The 25,975-nt window shown below is 32.1% G+C and overlaps 4 protein-coding genes and 1 long non-coding RNA gene across 7 annotated transcripts in view; 2 read left to right on the top strand and 3 right to left on the bottom strand.

Annotated features, from left to right (window-relative positions):
- Nucleotides 1-809, bottom strand: part of LOC123714746 (transcriptional regulator ATRX homolog) — a 36,016-nt gene extending 35,207 nt beyond the window's left edge. For 2 of the 3 annotated variants that reach the window (XM_045669223.1, XM_045669225.1), the window contains exon 1: nucleotides 620-809. The gene's annotated coding sequence lies outside the window, so the exon portion shown is untranslated. Of the gene's footprint in view, nucleotides 1-214; nucleotides 236-619 lie in introns of those variants that run through there. The other variant, XM_045669224.1, reaches the window with a different exon arrangement.
- A 3,574-nt stretch (nucleotides 810-4,383) lies between these two features.
- LOC123714225 lies at nucleotides 4,384-4,904 on the top strand. The gene has a single exon (XM_045668418.1). The coding sequence runs from the start codon at nucleotides 4,552-4,554 to the stop codon at nucleotides 4,837-4,839; it is 288 nt and encodes a 95-aa protein (XP_045524374.1). The 5' UTR covers nucleotides 4,384-4,551; the 3' UTR covers nucleotides 4,840-4,904.
- Nucleotides 4,905-5,704: 800 nt separating this feature from the next.
- On the bottom strand, nucleotides 5,705-6,478 carry LOC123714412. The gene is made up of 2 exons (XR_006754303.1): nucleotides 6,122-6,478; nucleotides 5,705-6,033 (listed from the first exon to the last, which is right to left on the bottom strand). It is a non-coding gene; the product is annotated as an uncharacterized LOC123714412 (long non-coding RNA).
- Nucleotides 6,479-6,851: 373 nt separating this feature from the next.
- LOC123714636 (prohibitin-2) lies at nucleotides 6,852-8,108 on the bottom strand. Its single transcript, XM_045668992.1, has one exon. It carries the CDS (start codon nucleotides 7,982-7,984, stop codon nucleotides 7,085-7,087), a length of 900 nt encoding a protein of 299 aa, XP_045524948.1. The 5' UTR covers nucleotides 7,985-8,108; the 3' UTR covers nucleotides 6,852-7,084.
- Nucleotides 8,109-8,527: 419 nt separating this feature from the next.
- Nucleotides 8,528-25,975, top strand: part of LOC123714498 (connectin-like) — a 66,924-nt gene continuing 49,476 nt past the window's right edge. The window contains exon 1 of the mRNA XM_045668762.1: nucleotides 8,528-8,763. The gene's annotated coding sequence lies outside the window, so the exon portion shown is untranslated. The remainder of the gene's footprint in view (nucleotides 8,764-25,975) is intronic.

Below are 25,975 nucleotides of genomic sequence, written 5' to 3'. Positions count from 1 at the left end.
AGATATTTTACATACTAAAAGGAAAAACAAAACTAACAGACTGGTAAAACTTCAATTGTGGCAACATTTTTTTAAAAAATATATGAAAAAACCATAGACTACAGAGAAAAAGATAAATTTTAATTTGACGCATTTTACAAATGACAAACACACGGTACCCTACTTGCCAAATATCTTATAATAGTATGTATTGGATTTAAAGTAATTATATTACCTTAAATGGTTAGGTATCTCAACGGCAATTATTTATTAAACATTATTATTGATCCATTTCTCCTAGATTATACTAGCGAATCTTAGATACAACACCTATAGCAAAAAGAGTAGAGTTTGAAGTAGAAATGACGTTTAGGAGCAACGTTTTGATTTTGCCGGGTTACATAGTATGCTAGTGTGCTATACAGTAAGTACATAATATACACAACTACAATAATTATTATAAACAGCGCCCTGCGCTTATTACAATACAGAATCATAAGTGCATGCTGTTTCTAACATAAACCAATAAGAAATATGAGTCAATATTAATTCTTACTAGCGTTTATAATTTTATACCTGAATCTTAACCCGTAACAGTAAAACAAAAAATTCTAGGTACTTGCCCATTTTTTGTACTCACCTTTCATGTAAATGGCTGAACTGCTGTTTATCTGAATTAACACAAACAGAAACACGTTATTTCTATTCATAGCACATTTTTCTTCTAGAATAATAGTAAATAATATTAAAGAAAATACATTTTCCCACGATTTGATAGAATATACGGCGATTTTATGCAAGGCAACTTAGCTACCTATCCAAAACAGTCGTGAAAATGTTCCAAAGACAAACTAGACCAATATCAATAGACACCGTGCTCTCTTTGCCTATTACTATCATAGGTTATATTAAGTTTTACTCAGCTTATTATCATCTGTAGCATTTAAAATCCAAACATAATAAAGACGAGGTCTACATTAAATGATTCTTGTTTCTTAAAATAAAGCCATTTGTAGTCGTACTTTTGATTGTAATTTGAATAACTACAAATTCTAAATTATGTAATACAAGCGCTGCTTTTTTTTCAAATGACCGAAGAAATTGAATTGAATAGAAATTGAGATCAAATTGTCTTTGTTCACTGTAATGCGAAAATATTTCAATTTTGTGAGCAAACAACCACTTAACTTATTTATTTATTAACACTTTGTTGCACATGATATAAAAAGTGAACATAATTAAATTAAAATGAGGCCTTATCGCTTTCGAGCGATCTCTTCCAGGCTACCACTGTGAGAAGAGAAAAAAAATGTATTAAATTGGATAAGATACTTCACCTTAGTTGTTGAGACAAAACTAAACAGGAACAAAAAAATGTAAACAAATTTAAACTAAAAAGAGCATACATGAAAAATAAAAAGTGCACATAAATTATCGTGTAATTAAAGATCAGTCTCACGTCAGTTAGTAGTTAGTAAGAAAATTAGGGATACGATGTGGACAGGTAATGTTTGTACAGAAGAAATTTAAAGGAAGAAAGAGAAGGAAGGAAGTGAATTCCATAGCATAATTGCAACCTAAAGGATTCGCCAAGAAGAAGAAGAGTTATGAGATGCGATTTCCAGGATATAATTTTCGGAAGAGCGTAAGCTATAGTTATCCCAAAAATTTGAAGTCATTTTTGAGATAGCAAGAAGATTTAGGGTTGAACAGGATTATTATTATTCTACGTGGAATTATTATTCTATGTGGAACAAACTATTTTTAGTACAATTTTACTTTCATACAATTTTATTTCTAATTTATATAGCAATGTTTCTATACACTTCGTAACAATTCAATCTCAATAATTATGAGGCAACTTTTAAAATTAAAAGTACTTCATAACGTCAGTCTACACAAATCATTACGTTTTACGGTGAAAGTACACCGCGCGGTGTTGTCCTATAACGTGACATGTCATGAGTTCCGATTCGGGACTTGAATGAGAGCTAGTAAGAAAACCGTACACCGTACAGTAGTACCGTGAACTAATTGGGCATATTTAGATTTTTTGCTTAGTGACGTAATGGAGTAACGAAAAATCTTTATTCATATTTTGACTTAAAGTAAATTAATTTTGAAATAAATATTTTGAAATGCACTGTTAATTTTTAGGAAATTAAATCAAGATATCGCACAATAATCAAGTTGTAGTAAATCAGTATGCATACATTGGTCCGTTACGTCACTATATTCAAGTAGCTGTAATTCTTAAACTATGTGGTTATAACTACAAAAATGTAACTTAAATCTAATAGTAGAAGCACTAATATTTCATAATAATACAAAATAATACATCACACCTTGTACACACAAATCCTTTTTATATCCATAACGTTACTTTCATGTCTTTTTGTCTTGATTTTTTCTATAATCAGTTAAAAATATAGATTTTTCATCCATTCATAGATTTAGTATAGTGTACTAACTGGCTATATTTTGAACATAGCATGTTTTTAGTATCAAGTAGATATAAAATTAAATAAAATGTTCATCTTCAAAATAACGGGACAGTTACTTAATAGGAACTCTCAAGTAACGCTTCGGATCAGTTTTATTCATAATTTAATTAATTTAGGTCACTGCCCTTGAAGCGCACGAGGCACTATAGTTGTAAGTCTTAAACTTCTTATAATATTGTTACGAGCTAGGGGATCGGATAGAAAATGCCGTAGATTTCTTCAAAGGTTTATTTCTTGATAAATCAATGAGGAGTTTATGGGCACAAATTAATTGCAGAGATGCACTAATTGCACGCAAAAACACAGTCACTAATTTCTTCACTTATGCACACTTCACACAGTTCTTTATCACTTGTAATCACTTTATTCGCACTTTATCGCTTTGGTGTCCCTCTTGTTATCGCATTCAAAACTAAAGGCGATTAGTCGCGTTTTGGCTCGCTTATATATCCTTGGGAATAATTCTAAACAATATTCGAGAACTCTCTAGGCGGGCTTGCTACTGAGTAGCGATTGCGCAATTCTAGAACGTTCGCACTCTTTGTCTCTTTCGCACGTTGCTCCGTACTTGTCGTACGGCGTTCTAGAGTGCTCAATGTAGTTTCGAGAAAGTTCCGATCTTCTCTCTCTCTCTCTCGTATCATTTCGTCCTTGTCTCACACCTAGAAAGTTTGGTCTAGAATATTCCTTCATCAAAGGGGTCCTACCTATGCCTAGGCCTGAAAACGCCTGAAAACGGGTCTCCTGAAAACTGCACCACTCTACTACACATGTTCTGAAACCGACTGAAAAAAGGTTTCATCTTCCTGAAAACTAGGGTAACATTATGGAAATTACAATTAACTAATATGTGATTGACCCTCTCCTGAAACGGTCAGAAATCATATTACAGCCTGCTGAAAAGTTCTCTAGCTAGTAGAAAAATCTAGAAACATTGCAGTCGACCCGTCTTCGTAACAATATACTTATTACATTACTAAAATGAACTGCAGGGTCTGGTAACGTATATTCTAAGCACATAAATAACGAAAAATATAATTTAAATCCCACTGGACCTAAAACATACAGATTACATATATATCTCTAAAAGAAAATAAAAAGTAAATTGTTTTACATTAGAAAATAATAAAAGAACAAAATAAAAATTCAACACGAATAAAAAACGTAATATGAAGTAGTCCTTATAGTTCCGTTACATAACTTCTTTTGTCAACTAATACATAACGTTGCGTAAAGGACGTTACGTATGTACGCCGGCCGGTATTAGATCCCAAATTAAAGATGTTTCTAAACCAAAAATTATACGGAAAAAGTAATCCACTAATGAAATAGTTTAAATTACGAAATGTGAGAAATTACTAAGTATTCAATAAAACTAAGCTTTTCTTTCTTTCGCAACGTTCGTAGTGGACACAATTTTTTGACAACTAAAAAACAATTCTTTACAATTTACAGGGCAACGGACGTTTTTTTCGCAAAGGGGTGTCTTCCATAGACATGTTACCTTAAATCAATTTTATATCTTAACCGATGGTTTAATAAGGCTTTAAGTTAAAAGCTTAGTATAAAATCATTCGAATGACACTTATAAACCTTACAAAAAATACCAAGCATTAATAGTAATTTTAGCTGCGAACTTGAACATGTCAAAACGCACGTTTTGATGGTTTTATTTTGCAATATAAACTTAAATATTATGTTCATCTACGGGTTTAAACGCTACAACTAGACATAAATAGATACTTAATAGTAAAATACCGTTTATGAGCCTCCTGAAAGTGGTCTTTTGTATAGCCGCACAAAGTTAGAGGTCGCCCTAAGCAAAAATAAAACTAACTATGCCCAATTATGTTTTAAATTCTATATGTCGAAAACTCTTAGCTTATATAAATATTTTATTTCGACAAATACATAATATTATTTTCTTACAAACAACCGTTTTTGTAAGCGAAGAAGTCATACGATTTGACAGACCCTACGAAATCATGTTTTGACATTTATTGGATTGTGTAATCCCAAATCTTATTTTGAAATTCTAGGTGAATCTTAAAAACCTATCAAACCAAAAATGTTTGCCAGGCATAGTATGAGAAGAAGTATAATTGTAATTGGAAGATACTTTAGTGAAGGAACGGGTCAAAGTCAAGGTTCAATATCGTCTGCGGCAGTTCCTGGTTTGAGTAATGCTGTAATTCACAATTCATCTCAGCCTGTTGGCCCAGGAGTAGATCCAAGTAAAAATGGCCCATATAAGGTTCCAGAATATTTTCTCTATGACAATATGAGTTACTTTGAAGCAGAGAAGGAGATGGCTAAATATCGCTTGCCCCAGCCTTCAGCTCTTAAGAAGGAGTAAATATAATAATTCAATAGTCTTATGTCAGATAATATTATATATAAATAAATATTAGCAGTAAAATATTTACTTGTTTGATGTTAATTACCTAATACATTAAAACCCATTTATGGTAGTAGTAGTATTTTACTACTTCCTGTGTTTACTAATTGTACCCAAGGATATAAAATAAAATTTAATCATAATTCCAGGTTTTTTGTATGATAATCACTACAATTAGTTTATCAGAGTTGTTACTCTGTGATCAATAACATCTTAAAACACTTAAATTAATATGTTACTAGTAATATAACCACATTTTAAATTTAAAGTATAAATATTTTAAGTTTGAGTTAATATACAGTTGATAATAATTGATTAACTTTAACATTTTAAAATTATTTATCAATGTTTTACTTAATGTGGGGTACTCATATTAACTAAAGAGCAGTCCTAATTTGTATCCATCCTCCTTGCCCAAAACCTTGGTCTATGAAGTGGTCATATACAGAGACAGACATTATAAAAAAATATAATTTTTATATTTCAGATAATTATTTTGAGTTTAGCTATAAAAATTAAAAATCAAGAGAGATGAGAAACAAGACAGCTATTCCCTTCTATGGACTTTGAAGATATTATGTTTATAATTTGCTAGTTTGTTTACCTACCAACAATTGCACAAACTATGTTTAATAATATTAAATTAATGACTTAGGCCTGTATAACAAAAACATATATTTTATGTTACCTGTTTGTATTGGTTTTGTGTATTTTACCAAAGTCTCTTGCAACTCCTTCAACAATTATTCCTTTTATTAAAATATGGCATAATGATCTACACACCTAAACCCTATTTAGGAATCAGTATAGAATAGGTAAAAACTACTTCTGCTGGGATCTTTATTTCACAATAAATAAGAATGCTACATCACTAGTATTTATTATAATTTAACTTTTCCTTATTATGTTCATGAATTCTATTATTCTTCTTAGCTTTTTTGTTTGTTAGGTATTTTCAAACTGATAAAATGTAAATAATACACCATTTGATAATATTCTAATAATAGTAGCATTGAGTTAGGATGATGTCATCAAAATAGAAAAAGATGTCTCCAGGTAATATTCAATTGGATATAAACATATATTCATGTATTTCATTGGGCTCTTCTTTGCCAACATGTCTCGCAATTCAGCGAGTTTGTCTGATTTAAGCTATAAAGAAAATATAATGTATATTATATGAATTAGTCAACATATAAACTAAATTTGTACAATTTAAAGCAATTTATTTTTATATTACAGTTGCTTATGATTTTCGAGTTATAAGTTGATTTGTAATATGTTTTGGAAAGGGTTTTATATCAGGAATTCACTTCGATATAGGTATTTATTTTTAGAATACAAATTTGTGATCAATAGTTACACCATCATATTTATAAATTTGTGTAAAATATTCATGGTTCCTTTCTTGGCCTGAACAGATTGTGCGTCAGCCATGCAAAAAAGTTAGGAAGTGTGTTATTAGATTAGAAATTCGATCGGAAGTGTAAAATATTTATAAAACTGAAAATTTGTAAACACCAAAATATTGAAAGCTCCTATCAAAATTTGACAGAAACTTTTTAAAATAGTAAGTGTCAACTCATCATTATATTATCAGAAAACTTTACATTTAAAATATATCAAAAAAATAGTTTTATATTAAATAAATATTTATTTGGGAGCAGTTATTGTGATTGTTTAATTAAGTTAAATTTCAAAACTTACATAGATACCTCAAACAAAATTATCGTTATTTCGATTTCAATATGTTTCTGTTTATTTAAAACATAAGTTCATGTTCCTAAATTCAGTAGATTTTTTTCGAGTGTATGATTTTAAGAATGCTCATGGTAGGCCACCATGGTTAGATTTCAAAGGCATTGGAGTTAATTTATGTTGTATTGGAATAATATATAAATATTTAATGTCAATCATTTTATAATAAAAAATAATATACTTTTCATTATCAAAATAAATTAAACAAGCTATGAGATGTTAAATCTTTTATAATCATTATGATTTACAGAACAAATACACAACTATATTATCTACACCTAAGTAACAAAAAATGCAAGTTAATAAAATTGAACCCTGATACATGTACTAAAATGCATAACTTTGTTTATATAGTAATTGAAGCACTGCTTATTAAATAGGCTTCATTTTCTGAAAGAGTAGGCATTGGTTCAAGCTTATGCAAATACTCTTCCATGGCTTCCTGTTACTTCTTCTTAGTCAGTTTCTCGGAGAGGTCATCAAAGGATGGATCTTGAAGATTAATCATTAAGCTATTACCTGGTAGGAATACCCTATTTTGTGATTGAGCAATCATTCTAGAAATGCTCTGGGCCGCTCTGATTTTACGTAACTTAAGGTAACCTGGACTCATTCCCATTGCTTTACCTAACATTTCTGCTGCTTCAGACTCTCCCTCAGCTTGTACAATTTTTTGTTGTTTTTCTTGTATAGCTCTATCCACAACAAAAGCAGCTCTTTGAGCTTCTTGCTGTGCTACCTGTTTGGCTTCAACTGCAGCAGTATATTCTTTTCCAAAGCTTAATTCAGTCAGTGAAACATCATCTAAAATTATATTGAAATCAGCAGCACGCTCAACTAATTCTCTTCTTATAAGCAATGACACTTGTTGACGTTGCGTGATTAGTTGAGAAGCATTAAATTTGGCCACAACAGATTTCAGGACTTCATTACAAATTGATGGTAAGACCTTTTCATCGTAATCTTTACCAAGCTGTCTATACATTATTGGAAGACTATTTGAATCCGGGCGGGATAAAACACGTAGAGATATATTAACCATTTGTAAATCTTTGGATCCCGTGGGCGAGGAAATTTTTCTAGGCCGCGATCTGATGTCAAAAATGATTGGGTACTGAAACCATGGAATACGGAAGTGCAAGCCTTCAGTCATCACATCATTCTGGATACCTCCAATTCTGTTGAATATAATAGCGCGATGGCCACCCTCGACGGTAAATAGCGATTGAGAAACGCCATAGGCTGCTGCACCGAGTACCGCTGCAACCTTCATACCGATGCCGAGTCCTGGAGGCCCACCTTTAGCAAACTTTCCAGCCATGTCATTAAGCTTACTCTGTGCCATTTCGATGCGATTTCACAATGAGAAAAATTGGTTATAAATTATGAAAAATTATAACCTATTAATTTCAGGATTGTGCAACTTATGAACTTGGATGATGGTTGAAGTTAGACACTGAAGTTGAGTTCTGAAGTCTGTACTCTGTAACCTATACTCTATGAAAGTCTACCCAAAGTGCTACAGATTATGTAGAACTAAATATTGTGACAAAAAATACTATTTAATTAAACTTGATCTTAAATCAATCATATATAATGTAAACGAAATTTAAATTTAAATGAATAAAAACATTTACTAATGAGTAAATCATTATTATAACAATAACTATTTCCTTAATGTGCTACTAGATGTCGCCGAACTTTAAATTTAAAATATTAATTTTCTATAGTTATTGTCGTTATAGTTGTAATTGATATTAATATTAAGATCGTAATACTGTATTCACAATATTTTTTTTCTTTATTACCGACTAAGTCGTAAGTTATATTTGAGTTAAAGTCACGTTAAAACGTTACATTTTTAGGTTTTATAACCCTTCCAAAGCGGCAAAGCGCAGACGCGAAGGCGGTAAAAAAACGTAGACATTTGAAAAAGCCGGCTGTCAGCTGCACGGTCGTCTCATCGCTTAATAAAATAAAGTTAGTTTCGTGTGAAATTATCTTCTACTTAATTGAAAACGTGTAAAAATCAAAAACAGTAGTCACAATAATTGAAATATGTAACGTCGTAGCTGTTTCATTTTTATACAGTGATAACCAAGGAAGAAAAAATATTTTAAATCGGTAAGTTGCTCATTTTCTATTAAATAGATTTATATGCTTAAAGTAGTGGAAAAGTAACAGAATTATTTAAGTACATATTTTAGTATTTAAAAAAATAAGAGGTTTTTCTACAAATACAAAAAAAAAACAAAATGTTTAAAGCACGGTAAAATATTACTTAAATTTTAAGCAAGGATTATTTTTGATTCCTAAGTATTTTACGATTTGAGAAAAGTAGGAGCTATAAATATTAATTTACAGTAAGCAGTTAACAATACAATTACTTGAGAGAGATATATATATATGAATATTCATTGTTATTAGGAAGGAAATTGTTGGAAGGAATGTTTACACGTAATAATAAATAAATATACTTTCATATATAGAAGTGTAGAGTGCCTACACAAAATGTTTGCAACAAAATATATTTTTGGGGCACCTGTCTTTCGTGTAACTTGTTACACATTTGACAGTATTCGCAACAAAATTCAGCTCTATTTTTTGAGAACAGGAATGATGCGCCATTTTTATTTTAAAATGCCTATTTATCGACAATGGTTTTGTTGGCTATTGCAGCAGCACGCGGGCTCATATTTTTTTATATCTCATAAGACAAATATGATATTTTTTCTTCAACAAACTTCCTGGTACCTATATTTACTATAACCTTATATTCGTAACTTTACTGGGATTTTTTGGTAACATAGAACAAAGCGGTCGATCACTAAGATTTTTTTCTAAATTTTCTAAATTCATAATTAAACAGCCTCATAAATCTCTCTGTGTGCCTCATTGGGCTGAAACTCACACTAACAAGTCTCTACGTTAAAAACAAATCAATTTGTGTACCTTACCGAGTAATCAATAGGGTTCGCAAATATGTTTTAGTCAGCAAATATTCGATCTAAGCGATCTAACGTAGACCAGTCCAAAGTTACATATTGGAACCAATTAGTTGAACGGATTCTGGGAAAATTCACTTCCATGTTCTTTGTAAGGCTTCAGTGAAGCATCGTAGTATGTAGTATGAAAATTAAATGTATTAATGAATCGAACGAGATTTTTTATTAATTAATGTACATATTTTATATTATTAAATAACAATTTCGATTTGCTAACAATTGGCCCAAAAGTCTATAAATCTTATATTACATAATAAAAACGTTACGTTGGAAAAAAATGAACCGTCATATTTTTGGGTTACGCGTCACATTTTTCCATTACATACCGTCTTTTTCTTGTCCCTACCACCATTGATTCGAAGAGATTCGATGCCATTAATAACAAAAATATATAATAACAATAACAATGATAGTAATAAATCTATTACAATTAATGAAATTCTGTAATAATATTAGTAGTAATAAGGTAAAATGAAATAATTGTATTATTTGTATTCATGTCTATGATAATAAAAGCCTTTTGGAAAACATTAAAAGTAAGTACATGTAAAGTTGCATATAGTAGATCATTTTTCGAAAAATAAGGTCATAAAGTATCACTTCTTACGGGTGTACACGCACACATTTTTTTTTAAATATGACTATATTTTAAAGGTTATATCTATGTTTAAATTAGTCTGCGATAAAGTCTAAATATTTAATCTCGTTTTTCTATATAATTATTAATGTCCACATTTTAGACGCATCGCCTTTGATTCAGTTCGTTGTTGTTTGGCAACGTCCGTATAGTTTAATTGACATTTACTTTAGACAAGTATTGAATTATTTTTTAATGTTTCCAAAGTTATATATAAACATTGTGTAGCTTTACATAAAGTCGACGTAATTATCTTACAATTTTAACCGGAATAACACAAGGAGAGCTTTATTCCATACTAGCGGCCTGTAACTGCTGTACCGTGTTTTTTTTAATATATAGGATATGAAATGACACACAGGAAAAGTTTAGCCTTGTAATAGAGAACTTTTTAAATTCACGTTTGTATTTGTTTTAATTTTTTCGTTTCTAACATACAAATAAATTGTATTCTTAATGAACTGTATTTCCATATGGTGTATAGGTCCAGCAATAATCTTTTGGGTGTCTCAATATGAAAAAAGAAGTATCATATAGAATCGTGTAAAATCAAATCGTCTTATATAGGGAAAAATATATGGAGATTAAAAGGAGTGCTGTGAATTTCTAGAAAGTTCTTAATGTCGGCCTTGATTTGTGGTAATGTTAGATATTTTATGATGGTTAATATGCGGCATGCGACAATTTTAATAAAGAAATATTATTGTCTTTCAATAATATCCCCGAATCTAATAAACATTTTTAATCAATGAACGTATAAATCTGAAAATTCAATATTGTGTCTTGTAATTCGTTTTCATGAAAATGTGACTGACTCCATTATTCACCGACTCTTAGTTTGTCATCAATCATACATAATTTTTAGAAAATAAATATAAATAATTTCTAGAAGGCAAAATATTAATGTTGGAATCTTCACGAAGTCCCCGATAATAATTAAGTGACTTTTGGTATTAACTGAAAAATACGATGTAATACATCGAATGTTTTATGTATTTTATGACCGGGTTTTGTTTCTTTTTTTATAAAACCTATTTTACAGTTATTTTATTTAATGATAATAAGTAAATATCTGTATACATATCTTAAACGAATTATATTCCGAAATAATTGCGTTTTAATAAACTCAGTAAGTACCGGATTTTTTGTACATTTTAGGTTTTTTAATAATACGGAGTTGTTTGGTATTAGGCATTAGTTTTACTGCGACATATACAGCAGTAAAGAGTAGTTCTGTCGTGATATAAGGGAAGTGGCAGTATTAAACAAGCAAACAGATAATCCTTAGCATTTCAATTTGAATTTGGAATTCGGGATCCAACTATAGATAATGATTTCTATGTTTCAAAATAACCGCAATATTGAAATGAGGTAATAAACGACACTAACATTCAAGGGCGGTAATTGTCATCCAATGACGTCATTCATCTCAGTGGGTCGATGTAATTAACAATCATAGCTCGAAAGGGCATGCAAACAAAATGATCGTAACTTAACGTTTGTTTGACCCTATTGAAACATTGCTTGGGTAATTATTTAATGACCTACTAGAACGTACGCAATGGTCAGCTCGATTGTATTTAAAAAAATATATATATCGGTATAGAGAAGAACTGGTTGTTGGCAATTTATATGGAAGGGATAAACAACAAACAATTTGGGCGACCATTATTTATTTTGAATGTGTGTAAGAGGATTACATTTTTTAGCTCCCGCAGTGGCTAATTTCAGCGGTTCTTTGTTCTGAGTAGTGCTTTGAATTCGATTTAATTTTATTTTGTACATTATGTTTATTACTAAGTATAGGTCAGGGTGTTATTTAGCGTTATACTTCTTCTTCATTTCGCGCCGCCCAACTTCCTCCACTCTTACCTGTCTTCGGCAAGCCTCTGCGCCTGGGTAAGACCTGCACTTGATCGGTACAGCGAGTAGCGGATCGGCCTGAGGTCGGGCCCTCCGCTCTGCCAGTCACGATTAGTTTTTTAGACTTTCTGGATCTCTGCGTGTTACCCCTGTCAAAAACTCACCGTTATACTATTACCGGATTATAACGCGCCTTTGATGGCATTCGATTTTTCCACCTTTTTTATAGTAGTAATCAGCCTGTTGTCTGACACATTTCGTCGATTTGAGACATGCGGGTTTCCTCACGATGTTTGCCCTTACCGTAGGATTAGTAATTGCGCACATATATATTTTCCTATGGGACCTCACACCCTCAGAGATGAAGGTCGGAGCTTAAACCACAACGCCAATACTGCTTATAATAACGCGAATATAATGAGGCATATCTTTCAATGTGTAATTCTTCCGTTAATAAAAACCAACTAAGTTCGTAATTTTTTATTTATTTATTTAAAACCGCCAATCCAAGTTTCTTCTTATAGCGCCGTCTCCTTTTGAAGGTTGGCGAACATCATGCCAACCATATTTTAGGATGCCGCGCTGAACAATGCCTAAGATTCTTCAACCAAGACTGCTTCCAGGTCTCCTTCTGCCTTGAATGTTGATGCTCATATTTTTTGGTGTTACGTAAGACGTGTCCGAAATATTTAAGTTTATTTGTTATTTATTTATTAACACTTCGTTATAGAAACATTACAATTGAGATAATTAAATGTAAAGGAAGGCAACGGGCGGCCTTATCGCTTTCGAGCAACATCTAATAATAAATTGGATAAGGTAAGCAAGAAGTGCAAAAATACATAAAACATGTATGTAGTTATTTAGACGAAAGTAAAACAGGAACAAAAAAACTAAACTTAAAAAGGGACACATTAAAAAGTCCTACTTTTAAGCCTTTATTGCTGACACCCAGTATAATATTATATAAACACTTATTTAAGTCACATAACCTAACTTAATTTAATTAACATCCGTTGTGCCGATTTTGGTGATCAACGTGGCCTCTTCCAGCTGCTTCAATTATTTTCTAATATTAGCTTTTCTCGTCCATGTTGTGCCTCCTATTCTCTTTATATAGTCTGCCCATCTCTTGCTCTGTCTTCCTTTTTTCGTCTTGTGGATTCTGTACATTTTTGTCTATTTCAACCTGCTATCTGTCGTCATGTGTCCGGTCCAGCGCCTTTTTTTAATAACCACTTATGTCCTCTACTTCGGTCGTTGCTCTTATGTCGTCTGCTCTTCTTCGTTTTATTAGCGTTACACCCACCATGCCTCATTCCATTCCTCTTTCGTCCTCAACTTTAAAATATGTTTCTGAGATAATGCCCAAGTCTGGCAGCCGTATGTGATACATGGTAGGATACATAAATTCCTTGACCTTTATCTTAGCTACCACTTTTATGTATATCTCACTTACCATCATAAAAAAATATCATAATATTAACAATAACACCTCAACAGTACAAACAAATTAAACGTCATATTTCTATTTTTGTACAAACTCTGAGTGCACTATGGATACCCTTTATCTACTGATAGATATTATAATACTACTTTCAGATTTTCCCATCTTGATTATAGCATTAATATGTGTAACCGCATTACGTGTAACAAAATGCATTTGACGGCGCATTCTGGGTAATTTCAACTGGTTTATAATTGTATTATGTTCGTGAATAATCACAAACGTTGTAAATTGTGGGATTATTTCACTGTATGACGTATTTTATTTATTGTTTCCTCATTAAAAGGCTATTATTTGTTCGACAGTCTTGGCAATGGTAAGGGTTTTTGAAAGAACATATTGCGATAACAATAACTGTGTTATTAATAAGTAAAATTGTATTTTATGACATATCTTAGATTTTATAATTTGAGATAATACTATTTTTTGTGTTTTAATGCTTAACATTATTATAAAAACATATTAAGGCAAGCATAAAAACTCGCGCATGCATTCCTAGAAATAGCCATGTATTCTAAAACTTAAATCTTCTAACCTCTTCAATTTGTAATAATCACTTTAATTTGTTCAAAGTTCATACATTTATGAAAAGTACCTATTAAGAATGTATATAATGCCTATACGAGTTTAAATACCAAATGGATTCTTAATTCAAAATACGGATGTGGAAGTAACAGTCATATTTTTAAATTTCGAATTTGCAAAATCTATTGTTTGACCTCGATCGAAGCCAGTGAACCATTTGCTAACACCTTGTCCGTAAGCTCGCGTGGGATGTTTAAGGTCGCCTAGATCGCTTTTAGGCTATTTACACAACCATAAATCAAGAAACACTCATTTTTATAGACAAAACTGTTTAAAAAGCTATTTGTTTATCTATGAATAAATGAATGACTGCTTTTAACTTTTTTAATACGCTGTTTGAGAAGTTCGTTAGAAATTTACAGAGTTGTATGTATGAGATGATGTTTGTTGGTAACAATTTTTTTTTAGTATCAGCTGCTATCAAATAAACATCAGAGAGATAGTTACTTCTTTGATACTTAATTAGACTCCGCCTTAAAACCTTTTTGTCTATTGTTTGTTAATTGTGAAAAAAGTATTATAGAAAGATAGGGAGGGGTGTTATAAAAGTTTTTTTTTCAGTTTTTGTTCAATTTGAATTTATGTTACAGTTGCTACAGTTTGGGATTTAGCCATTCCACTTAAACACACATAAAAATTCTACCCGTAATACTTGAAGCTTTTTATAAAACCCAAATATTAAAAATTCATTCACGGAGGTGCATTACGGCTGAATTGATTACCGACTATGAGATGAGAAATATCTGAATATTCAGGTTTTATATTAAAAAAATATTCAGAATTCCAGCATCAAAAATGTGGTTGAATGGATTTCGCGTTAGCGTTTTGCTGGAAAATGAGTGCAGTTGGCCGATAAGACATAAAAGTATTATGTAATTAAATGCATTTGCTGAAATTTTTAATTTGAAACGAAACAGACGATTTCAAGGAATAAACCTATTTAATCTTTTCAATTCGACGACATATTCCGCGAATTTCTTGATTATATCGTCTGGACGGATTCGTTTAATCACTTTTTCGACGATTTGTCGTTCCGAAGTTGTCGAGGAACATTTTAAATGCTCTGTGAATTGGCTAAGAGTTTTAGTTCTAGAAATGTGAACTTCAAAGACTAACAATATTCTGTCCCGAAAGTTTAATTAACTTTTACTAAACAGTACTTCGATACATTCGGCAGTTTTGGATTTACACTGGTTTGGACTGTAACAAATGCTTTTGTCATGACCAAAGCTTCTTGAATTCAGCTCAAGATCGGCCGGCCTGGTGTTGCAGGTGTCTACGGGCGGGCCTAAGTACTTTACTAAACATAGTCCTGAGCATTGCATCAATTTTACACAATGTACTCCTTGTACATGCACATAGTATATAGTTTACGATGTAACGTACATTGATTTAAGCGGAAGTAATTATTCAGTGAGCAGTGTTGGCCTAGTGGCTTCAACGTGCGACTCTCTACCCTGAGGTACACAATTATATAAATCCCATTTCGTAATAGTGAAAAAGTGTTTGGATGGTTATTATGAATGTTGTTTACAAATACAAATAACGTACTAGCCCTAGAGAAATTAGTCCGGTCATTGACATTATTGAGTTACTAATTCATTATGAAATATATTTAATATTTAGTTTTAAAAGGAACAATATAGAACAGTGGTTTTTTTCTTTGAATTTATTTACTATGTTATGACTTGGGTTCGTTTTATATTATTTTTATAATAAATTCGATACTCCAGCATCATCAACTCAAGTTTTCAGGTTCAGGTTGATTTCGTATTTCACCGACCTTCCGGTACAGCCTGGCTTCATGTAGGTGAACCTACCTCTTTTTTGTTCTCTAATATATATTACATACAGTCACTGCTAGTGATGCTAGCATACATTAATGAATATAGTATTGTCTTTTGTTAACATAGCTTTTACACATTAAAAAAACACTTTTTAAACGGAAGCTGAAGCTATGTATTATAAACTTATAATTGTTTACATATTTTTTTCCGACGTATCGCGTGCTTTACAGCGTGCCTGGTCACGGTGACTGAATGTCAAAAGTATCACAGCATTTAAATTTAAAATTATGTAAATAATTATAAGTTTATAATAATAATACATAGCTTCAATCCGTTTAAAAAGTGTTTTCTTAATAATGAATATTTTATTTTTAACTTCTAACGGTAAAGGTTTGTTATTTTGTTTCAATATGTCGAGTTAAGTATGGCGTGTTTCAGTTCCTTATACTTTTCTTATAGAACATTTGGAGTTGATTTTATTTCATTTTTATGTGTTCATGTCCACATAGTGCAAGGGATTTCAACACTACTTTGTTCGAGCTATTTTAAACCAAGTACCCGAAGGAACACATATTAAGTTCCAAGTTAATTACACTAAAGTCTTATCGTAGAATTTATGTTTTAAGTACTTATAGTTAGATTTCCCGTGCGTCCAACGAAAGGGTAAAGTTTTGCGAACTATTGAACACGTTTCTATAAAACTAACTGTAATGTTACAAAATTAATAATTAAACAGAACTTGTTCTTAAGGTCATTTAACAGTATGAAATAGAAGTGTTATTGAGAATAATCCTTATAAATTGTCTCAAAACTTAGCGATTATAAAGAGTGGCGAAAAGTTTCTTGCCAGTTCTTCTTGCCCGCTCTACGCCCTTGACTTGCGAACTGTTAGTAAATGTAAATTTACAATTAATTTAACTTCTTTTCTGACGTTCATAAGTGTACTTGTTTACCTTTATGAATAAAGTTATAAAAAAATAAAAATAGTTACATAAATATTTAAAGATAAGTATTTTTAATAAAAAAATGCATTAATTTTTTTTTAAAACAACGACAGTCACAGGTTAGTCGATGGAGGACGACGAAGCATGCTTGTAAATATGTATTCATTTATCTATGTGTAGTTTTAGGATTAATTAATATTAATTAATCCTATAAATTGCCATTTTTACGTGTTTACAAGCTACGTTGTAATGACTGGTGCGACGCCAATTTGCCTAATTTGATTTATTAGTCATTTATACTAGAATTTATTGTGAATTTGTATAGGTTCTATAAACACTAATAAATAATCTGTAAAGGTTTTTAAATTTTTTTTAATAGCCAATTTAGCTATTCCCCAATATAAACGCCCTACAGTGGTCTCTGTTTCTAAGGCTAAACGATTAAAAACCACGAATATTAATCATGTGAAGAACAATCAGACCTCGTTACGTAACGGAGTATGTAACTAAGCAAATAAGACCCGGATAACTGCATCCACAAAGAGGATATTCTCGAAGCGTATTTCAAAATTATGGAAAGGATGAATTTTCATAAGTCGTAGAATCCTTTTTAAGCCACTTTTATCTCATTTACAAAACCTCTTTCAAGCAGGAGTTATTCATATATTTAACGTTTTTTAGCAAATACACAAAGGTGAATAAATAACTCTTTATATGGATGAGGTTTTTAAAAGTTTTAAATTTTTTTATATATTTAGACCTTGTTATAGATAACAATCAGATATTTCAACATTGCGGAACAGAAATTGTGTCAAATTATTTTTAACTTTACTAAAAAAACTATTTTGATAAACGTATACCTTTTTTAAACAATTTGATATAATTTTTCTTGCCATACTGAGTGGCTGATAGAAATGAATCGATGAAAATGCCGAAAGCTTTTGTTAAATTATGTGTTAGACTGTTTTTTTTTATCGGATGCAAAAAACATATTTTTGGCTATAATAAACTAATAAACATGTACGTGAAGAAAATAATAATCGGCTAAAATAGAACAGTTTCTCCTCCAACCGTGATTTTATTTCTCTTGAAGAGACTCTTGGGCCGTGGGGTTCAAGTGCTCAGGTGCTAATTAAAGATTTAAGTTGCCATCTGGCTCATAGTACCAGTGACCTCAGAGCTGGTGCTTTCGAATAAATAAAGTGAAGAAAGCTGCCAGTATTGAAGGTACACTGCCACAGACATCAACATTTTTTTATTATTTTTAGTTTTCTATTTTTAATAACAATTATTATTAGTATGTTTCTAAATATGTATTCCTTATTATAGTCCATTAAATCTTTACCGACCGAAGTGTAACTTCCAACACACATTGAGACGGTATGCAGTTTTATGCATGATTCAAGCTCCATGTGTGACCTATATGAACTAGCCTACTTTTACCTTGTTTCCGTATTCTTCAGTTAACTGCTTCGTGTAAATTGTGATAAAAATGTTTAGGAGATCGTTAATAAACAATTTGTGCTAAAAGCTCTAAATTGGTATGGTTGGAATTTTATCTTTAAAATCTATAACATTGACTAACATTTTTTTTCTAAAACAAGGGTCAAACGGACTCGCCTGAAGTTATGTGATAGGAGACTTGTTATTTACCTCCTATAGACGCTTACCAGAGGGCTCGCAAGTGTGTTGCCGGCCTTTTAATAGTGGGTATCCTCTTATTTGTGGAATTATTTCGGATGTACATCGTTACATCGAAATACGTTCGAATTGGAATTTCGAAAAAACTAACAAATAACATACTACAACTACATAACATCACTTTTACGCCATCACACAACATAACCAAAAACAGTATTACTTATAAATGTATTGAATATTTTTTATTGTTTTTAACCTTTTGTGAATGTTTGAGCGTTTTTGTAGATATTATGTATTCCATATTTGGTTATATATTTAGAACACTTGTTTGTTTTTATATATAATTTTTGTTAGTTGTAGGTTTACGAAATGAATAATTAAATTATACAATATTGTTAATTAATAAAAGCTGCACTTAAAATGGACATAAAAACATATATATGCCGTTTTTATGTCCCATTCAAATTAAGTATTTCATAATAACGTAAATAGCTATAATAGCATTACTCCTGTTCAAACATTACCTGTCCACATCGTATCTAACTTTCTTATTAACTACTAACGTTAACTGATCTTAAATTATCGTGATTCATGTGCACTTTTAACGTTTTTTTTGTTCTTGTTTAGTTTTGTTTGTTGTAGTGCCATGGATTTATTTTATTTAAAGTTTATTCTTAATAACTATGTATTTTTGCACTTCTTGCCTACCTTATCTAATTTAATAAAAAAATTCTCACAGTGGTTACCTGGAAGAGATCGCTCGAAAGCCGTAAGGCCGCCAGTTGCCCTCCTTTTCATTTAAATATGTTTAATTCTAATATTGTAATGCTACGGAGTATTAAAAAAAAAATTATTGTTTGTTATATTACTAATAGAAGGAGAGAAACAAGATACGGTAAAGTAAGTGTGGCTTATCAAGTGCAAGATATTTTGCTTAACGTCAAGTGCAGTAGCCAGGTTCTGAAGATCTAGGTCAAGCTGTATTTACGGTTACAATTGGAACTAGACACGAAAGCATATAGGGTGACTAGGTTAAAACTAAAACGTGTGGACTCTTAACTATAGAGAGTTAGAATACACAAGGCCATTAGACTGACTTAAATTCCTTTGATTATATATAATAGTAGTTCAATAGTCTTTATTTATAGAAAACATAGCTTTATGCGTATCACCTCCACGTCCATCGTTCCACAGCTGAGTGGTTTTAGCCGCGCACAACTGTATTCCCGAACCAAGAGTCCTTCAACAAAAGAACATCCTAAAAGGCTGGCTACGCAATTTGTCTATGCGCGGCGGTATCACTCAACTTTAGGTATGCGTCCCGTCCGTTTGCCCCATGTTATATATAAAAAGTAGCTTCCTGCGAGTACGAGAAATTCAAAGCCATGTTGTTAATTAAACTATTATTGTACTGTGAAGTGAGAAAAGTATAGAAAAAGTAAACATGATTTTCCGTGTCTAAATAAAAGGATTAAGAAATCCAAAATAGCACGAGGAACTTTTTTATTATAATATTTAATAAAACATATTCACTAGGATGTTTTAACAACTTTTAATTATACTTTTCGCTATTTTTGATCGTTATTATTCTAAAAAAACACTTGGAAAAGATTCCATTCGCTTAGAAGTATGAAACTTAATTGAAAATGTCTGGGCATTTGTTTTGTGGAAACTGCATAATATTAACATTTTTAACTAAAGTTTGAAGTGCCTAGAAAGAGGATAACGGTACTATTTACAGACTCATAACTTTATACAGGTAAAACTCTTTGTATGGAAGTTGTTTATAAGCCTAGATTTTCCTAGGTATAAGGAAAATTAAATAGGAAGGTTTAAGTAAGGAAGTACTATAATGATTTTAATTGCTTTCAGTTTGTAAACTCCAATACTCGTAAAGTATTCCAACATGTGTTGAAGTATGGCAAAATGTTCTCTCATCGTAACTATGACTTTCGACTACTTCATATTTATTTATTCAATTTTCTACAATATAAAAAGTTTTACAATATGTTATAGTATATAATAGGAAAAGATAACCATTTATATCCCCCTTCGGGTCTAAATATTGCCTTTTAAATATTATTATCTAAATTTGATGACGTCCATTTTACACTCGCTTTGCATAAGGTGGTATGTTGGTGCTCTCGGCTTCAGGCCTCGTGAGTCTGCGCACTTAACATTCGCTCGAACGGTGAAGGAAACATCGCGAGGAAACCAGCTTCCCTTAGACCCAAAAAGTCGAAGGTGTGTGTCAGGCACAGGTGGATGAACGTATTAGATTGACGAATGATAATTGAACCGGATTTAGTAATCTGAGGCCCAGACCTAAGTGGTCTGTTTTATATATATAAATATAACTGATGGCGTAGTGATGACGATAATGTGTGCTGTAAGGAATTATATTACTGATTATGAACATAATAACTGGCAGATAATCATTTTTGCGTCAGTTTCGTTTGTCCTACAAGAAATCAGATATTTGGACCAGATTAAGACATGTCGATAGACTATATGAACGTACCTAATTTGTAAGTAGTATGAGAAACTATATATCGATTAACGCCTTGATATTTTTGGCGATGACCCATTCGATTCATAGGGGATCAGTGTATAGAAGATATAGCTACATGTTTTTCGTTTTTTAAGGTAAAAGTCACTTTTGAGAAACTAAATCGTGTCGTCAGTTAGACCAATCACAATCTAGGTTTCCGCCTTCGTTTTTTAAAAGTTTATTCTATTTTACCCGCCCATTTTTAAAAACAAATGACTCGCAATTGATTTCATTAGCAATGACAATGTTAAACGCGATGTTCAAATCAACGGAATTGTGTCAAGAGCTATTTAATACTGTAATCTCTTATCTGCATTCCCGAGGCACTACTCGTAATTGTATGGCGTGTGATCACTTGAGCAGACCGGCTTGATTAAACGATAATTATGTATATTATGACTAATGGTTTGTAGTGATGATTTGGATGACTAAGTTCATTATTAAGCGAACTATAATAGTATGTATCGCTCTGTGATAATAGGAATAATTTTATTTATTTACTAAACAATAATGCATAACAAAAAAAAATAGGAAAATCAATTTAAAAAATTAAATAACAAATACTTAGTAGAACTTTTGTCAATAATATGTTATGCATTAACTAAAGTAATACAGCGAATCATGTGTTCAGAAGGTTAGTCCTAGCTATCACATGAAGATTCTAGAATTTCTTTATCAGTCAACTTTTGGGAACCATTTTGGTAAATTCCCATAATAAAGTATGCTTAATTTTTTTGAGTGGTTAGTGAAATTTGTAAGGGAATTGTCATTTTCATATTGCTATTAATTTTTGAAATAGCCTGTTAGGTAGTCGAAGTTACCCTTTCGCGATAACCGCGGCTATTGGACGTTTTTATGTCCTCCATAAATCGTCTTGGTCTGAAACAGCTCGATTTAGTAGGCCGAACAATGCTTCATAGTATGTTTGACATACATCTTGTGTTTTATTTAAAAAACGTCGCTATAAATAGTAGGTGATGCATTGATTTTATTACGTAGTTGCTTTATTTCGTATTAATATCCATTGAAGTGTTAAAATATATATTGACGATAAAATACACAGGTTTTTAACAAATAAGAAATTCTGACGATACATGATGACTTTTGATAAATAATTACTTAAAATTAATATCAGGCTGCAGGCGGGTGTAAATAGTTTGACAATGATGTAGCTTCACATGGGTGTTAGTTATACATATTAATAAATGTTCTATTTCGTTAACAAAAATACATTTTACACAAAAATCCATAATTTTTTTAAAGTACTTGATCAAAATATTACATTATCAATTATTGTTTCACAAGATCGAACACAAACCCAAGAGCTTGGTTACACACTCAAAGGCGGGTACTTTACGGGCCTGAAGTCTTAAAAAATCGATTAAAATAAAACAAACGAATTGTCTTTCAGAATGCCTTTGTAAATAGTTAAAAATGGAATAGCAGATGCACTATTGCGACACGTTATCCGGACGAAGTATAAACAAAATGTTCGAAAATAAATAAATTTAACATGTTATACGCAACATACGAAGCTCCAGTTAACTGTCCATGAATAATAAGTATAGCTTCGCTTCGGGGAATCTATAATGCGGTTAATTTTAACCATGGCGCGAATTACTTCATTGCCTCACTTTGATGTTACTAATGTTGCAAATAATCTATAGAAAAGAATTAATGACTCGCTGGTGTGTGATTGACGATATATATCAGAAATATCCGGACTGCGACCGCTGTATTATAGTTTTATTAATATATGTTTGCATATGTTTATATATTAACACTTCGTTGCATAATATAAATTGAACATAATTAAATTAAAAGGAGGGCAACCGGCCTTATTGCTTTCGAGCGATCTCTTCCAGGTAACCACTGTGAGAAGAGGAAAAAAATGTGTTATAGATAAGGTAGGCAAGAAGCGCAAAAATACATATTACACATTATTAGGACAAAACTAAACAGGAACAAAAATACTAAGTAAACTAAAAAAAGGATACATGGAAAATAAAAAGCAAAAAGCCAACATGAATCACGATAATAAAGATCAGTTAGTAAGAAAGTTAGGGATACGATGTGGACAGAAAACGATTGTACAGAAAAAAATTTAAAGGAAGTTAAAGAAGGAGCTAAGGAATTAGGGACGGGAAGTGAATTCCATAGCCTAACTGAAGTGACCTTAAAGGATTTGCCAAGAAAGGATGCATTATGAGATGGGATTTCAAGGATATAGTTTTCGGAAGACCGTAAGCTATAGTTTTTTTTTAAATAATAATTCTAGATAATTCCCTGACTATGTAGTCGTCGGAGGTATTTAATAGCTTACGTATGGTATTCCTAACCCGGATGATTAAACACTACTATATATTTCTATTAACAACATTTTTATGACTTTTACAGCAAATCCCAGAAAGATGCCTCTTAACCTAATGTTGAACATTATTTCCTTCAAACTCGCCTCCGTCACCTCCATGCCCATAGCTTGTTCAGTGTTATACCTGTCGCATCCATACATTGAACAGTCGGTCAGAACATGCAACACATTCTCTTCAGCTGTATTGCTACAAGGCCAGGCAGCACTTTGTCTAACCCTGAACCTGTAAAGATACGACAAGAATCCACCGTGACCTGTCAACATCTGGGTAATCAATCCCGTTGGTTTTATTTGTTTAATTATCGAAAAGGCCGAAATAACAAGGTATCTGTGATTCCATTTTTCTATCGTGTTTCCACGTAGACAGTCCTTCAAATGCGATATGGGGAATCTATTGTACACGGGCGCCTATTCTAGATGCGCAGCTTCCTTTGCCAGTTAGTCTGCTCTTTCATTCCCCTCCACGCCCGCATGCGCTTTAACCCAAAGAAGATGAGTTATGGGCTCCCAAAAATTTGAAGTCATTTTAATATTTAACGTGATTTTTAAATAAAAGTAAAACACTATATTAAAAAAAATGTGTCATAATAACTCTGATGCATTAGCTCACTGTATTGGGAACTAAAAAAAATATTCATATTCATAATTCACGCACTCTCTACGATGGCTCTGCGACTTCCAGCACACCCTGTCCTGTGCCACCTCCCACTAATTGTTGGCTTGCAGCAGATCCTTCTCCACTCCACAGGTCGCATTGGCCAAGATCGGGCAGTGATCCAGCCAAACTTGGCCTAGGCCAACCTACTAGTCGAGGCGGCCTTGTATTCGCCTATAATGTTCAACGACGCATAAGGGATGCGTCGTCGGCTCCAGGATTTTGTTCAGTATTTTGGGTTCCGCTACCAGGAACTTCTGCTCCTCTTTCACGGTTATCGTCCAAGCCTTACAGACATACATTAGACTGGTCGTGTGCATAGTCTTCCACAGACTATTCTAGTAGTCCCGATGGATAGAGCTGGATCATGAGTATAGAGCACCGTAGTGGAAATGTATGTATGTCCCGTATGGATGTTGACAGTTAAAAATCAGGTTAAAATTATGATCTGTATCAAAGACAATGTCATCTTAATACGCCACTTTCAAGCAACATTAATATATTGTGTCACTAGTGTAACGAAAAAAATGTTGATCGCAATTTATAAGACAGTTATGAATGAGTCATTTAAAATGATAAATCATCGTAAACTATACATAATTTACATATGAAAATAACTTTCTAATATATTTTAAATTAGAGCTTTTTATATTATGAATTAATTTTTACATTAACATATGTATATGTAATTTATTTATGAAAGTACACCACTACATATACAATGCATATATTATAAATTACAATATATCTTATGTAAAATACTTCATCCCTCATACAACAATTACGTTGAACCTAATAATATTACTTTTAACTACAATTTTAGTTTTTACAGGTAGTTTCTTATGTAAAAATACTTATTCGCCTAACAATGCGGATGAGGTAGGCGCATTACAACTCTTATTTTTTCAATTCGTTAGTGGGCTTATAAGCCGAATATATCAAAATTACTCTCTATCTCTCTACAACGCGTGGCGTTTTTAGTTATGGGCCTTAGATTCTGTATCTGTTTCAAAATAATTTGACTAATAGGCAAGTAGGTGATCACTGATCAGCCTCCTGTACCTGTCACATGGTGTCGAGTTTTTAGGTCTAAGGCAAGCCGGTTTCCTCACGATGTTTTCCTTCACCGTTCGAATGTTAAATGTGCACATAGAAAGCACAAATTGCACAAATCAAAACTCTAAAATGAGAGTCACACGCGGAAGCCACTAACAAACTAATTTCAGCTAACACACACACACAAACTCTCCTATGAATAACAAATTAAATAATCTATGAAACAGATAAACCCCAATGCATAACGAGTTGTAGCTAGATGTAATATCAATGTATGTATCTCTTAAGCTCTGACATAGAAATCAAAATGAAAAACAATCTCTTAAGTCAAGCGACTTTTTATAGCCCTTTTCAGTTTATTCCACTAACCTATTTGAGATCGTAAAACCTAGGGCACAGATTACATCATCCAATTTTTACGATTCCACGCCGAGTGTGAGTGACTTTATAGCGGTGAATTGTAAATACATACATTCTTCTTCTTCTTATCCGGTACACTCTTGTCAGAGCGGTTGTGATCGCTATGTAGTAGTGGTAATAGAAGGGGCAGATGTGAAGCGCTTCACGATGTTTCGCCATCGTTGCTTATTAGAAGTCATCCTGCTACACTCATTGAGTGTACCTCCTACGGCAGACTTGATCTGGTCGGTCCAACGCGTAGGTGACCGTCCGCGTGGTCTCGTGCCTTTCACCTTCCCCTGGACGACAAGGCTTTCTATGGACTGAACACCACG

Source organism: Pieris brassicae, chromosome 9 (genome assembly GCF_905147105.1).
Source record: "Pieris brassicae chromosome 9, ilPieBrab1.1, whole genome shotgun sequence".
In the NCBI taxonomy this organism is placed as follows: Eukaryota; Metazoa; Arthropoda; class Insecta; order Lepidoptera; family Pieridae; genus Pieris; species Pieris brassicae.
The sequence above is the reverse complement of the archived record's forward strand: the minus strand, read 5'-3'. Positions and strand labels throughout refer to the sequence as shown.

What these genes read in the sequence shown, in the direction of transcription:
- LOC123714225 (XM_045668418.1), top strand. Translation starts at nt 4,552, where the DNA reads ATGTTTGCCAGGCATAGTATGAGAAGAAGTATAATTGTAATTGGAAGA.
- LOC123714636 (XM_045668992.1), bottom strand. Translation starts at nt 7,984, where the DNA reads ATGGCACAGAGTAAGCTTAATGACATGGCTGGAAAGTTTGCTAAAGGT.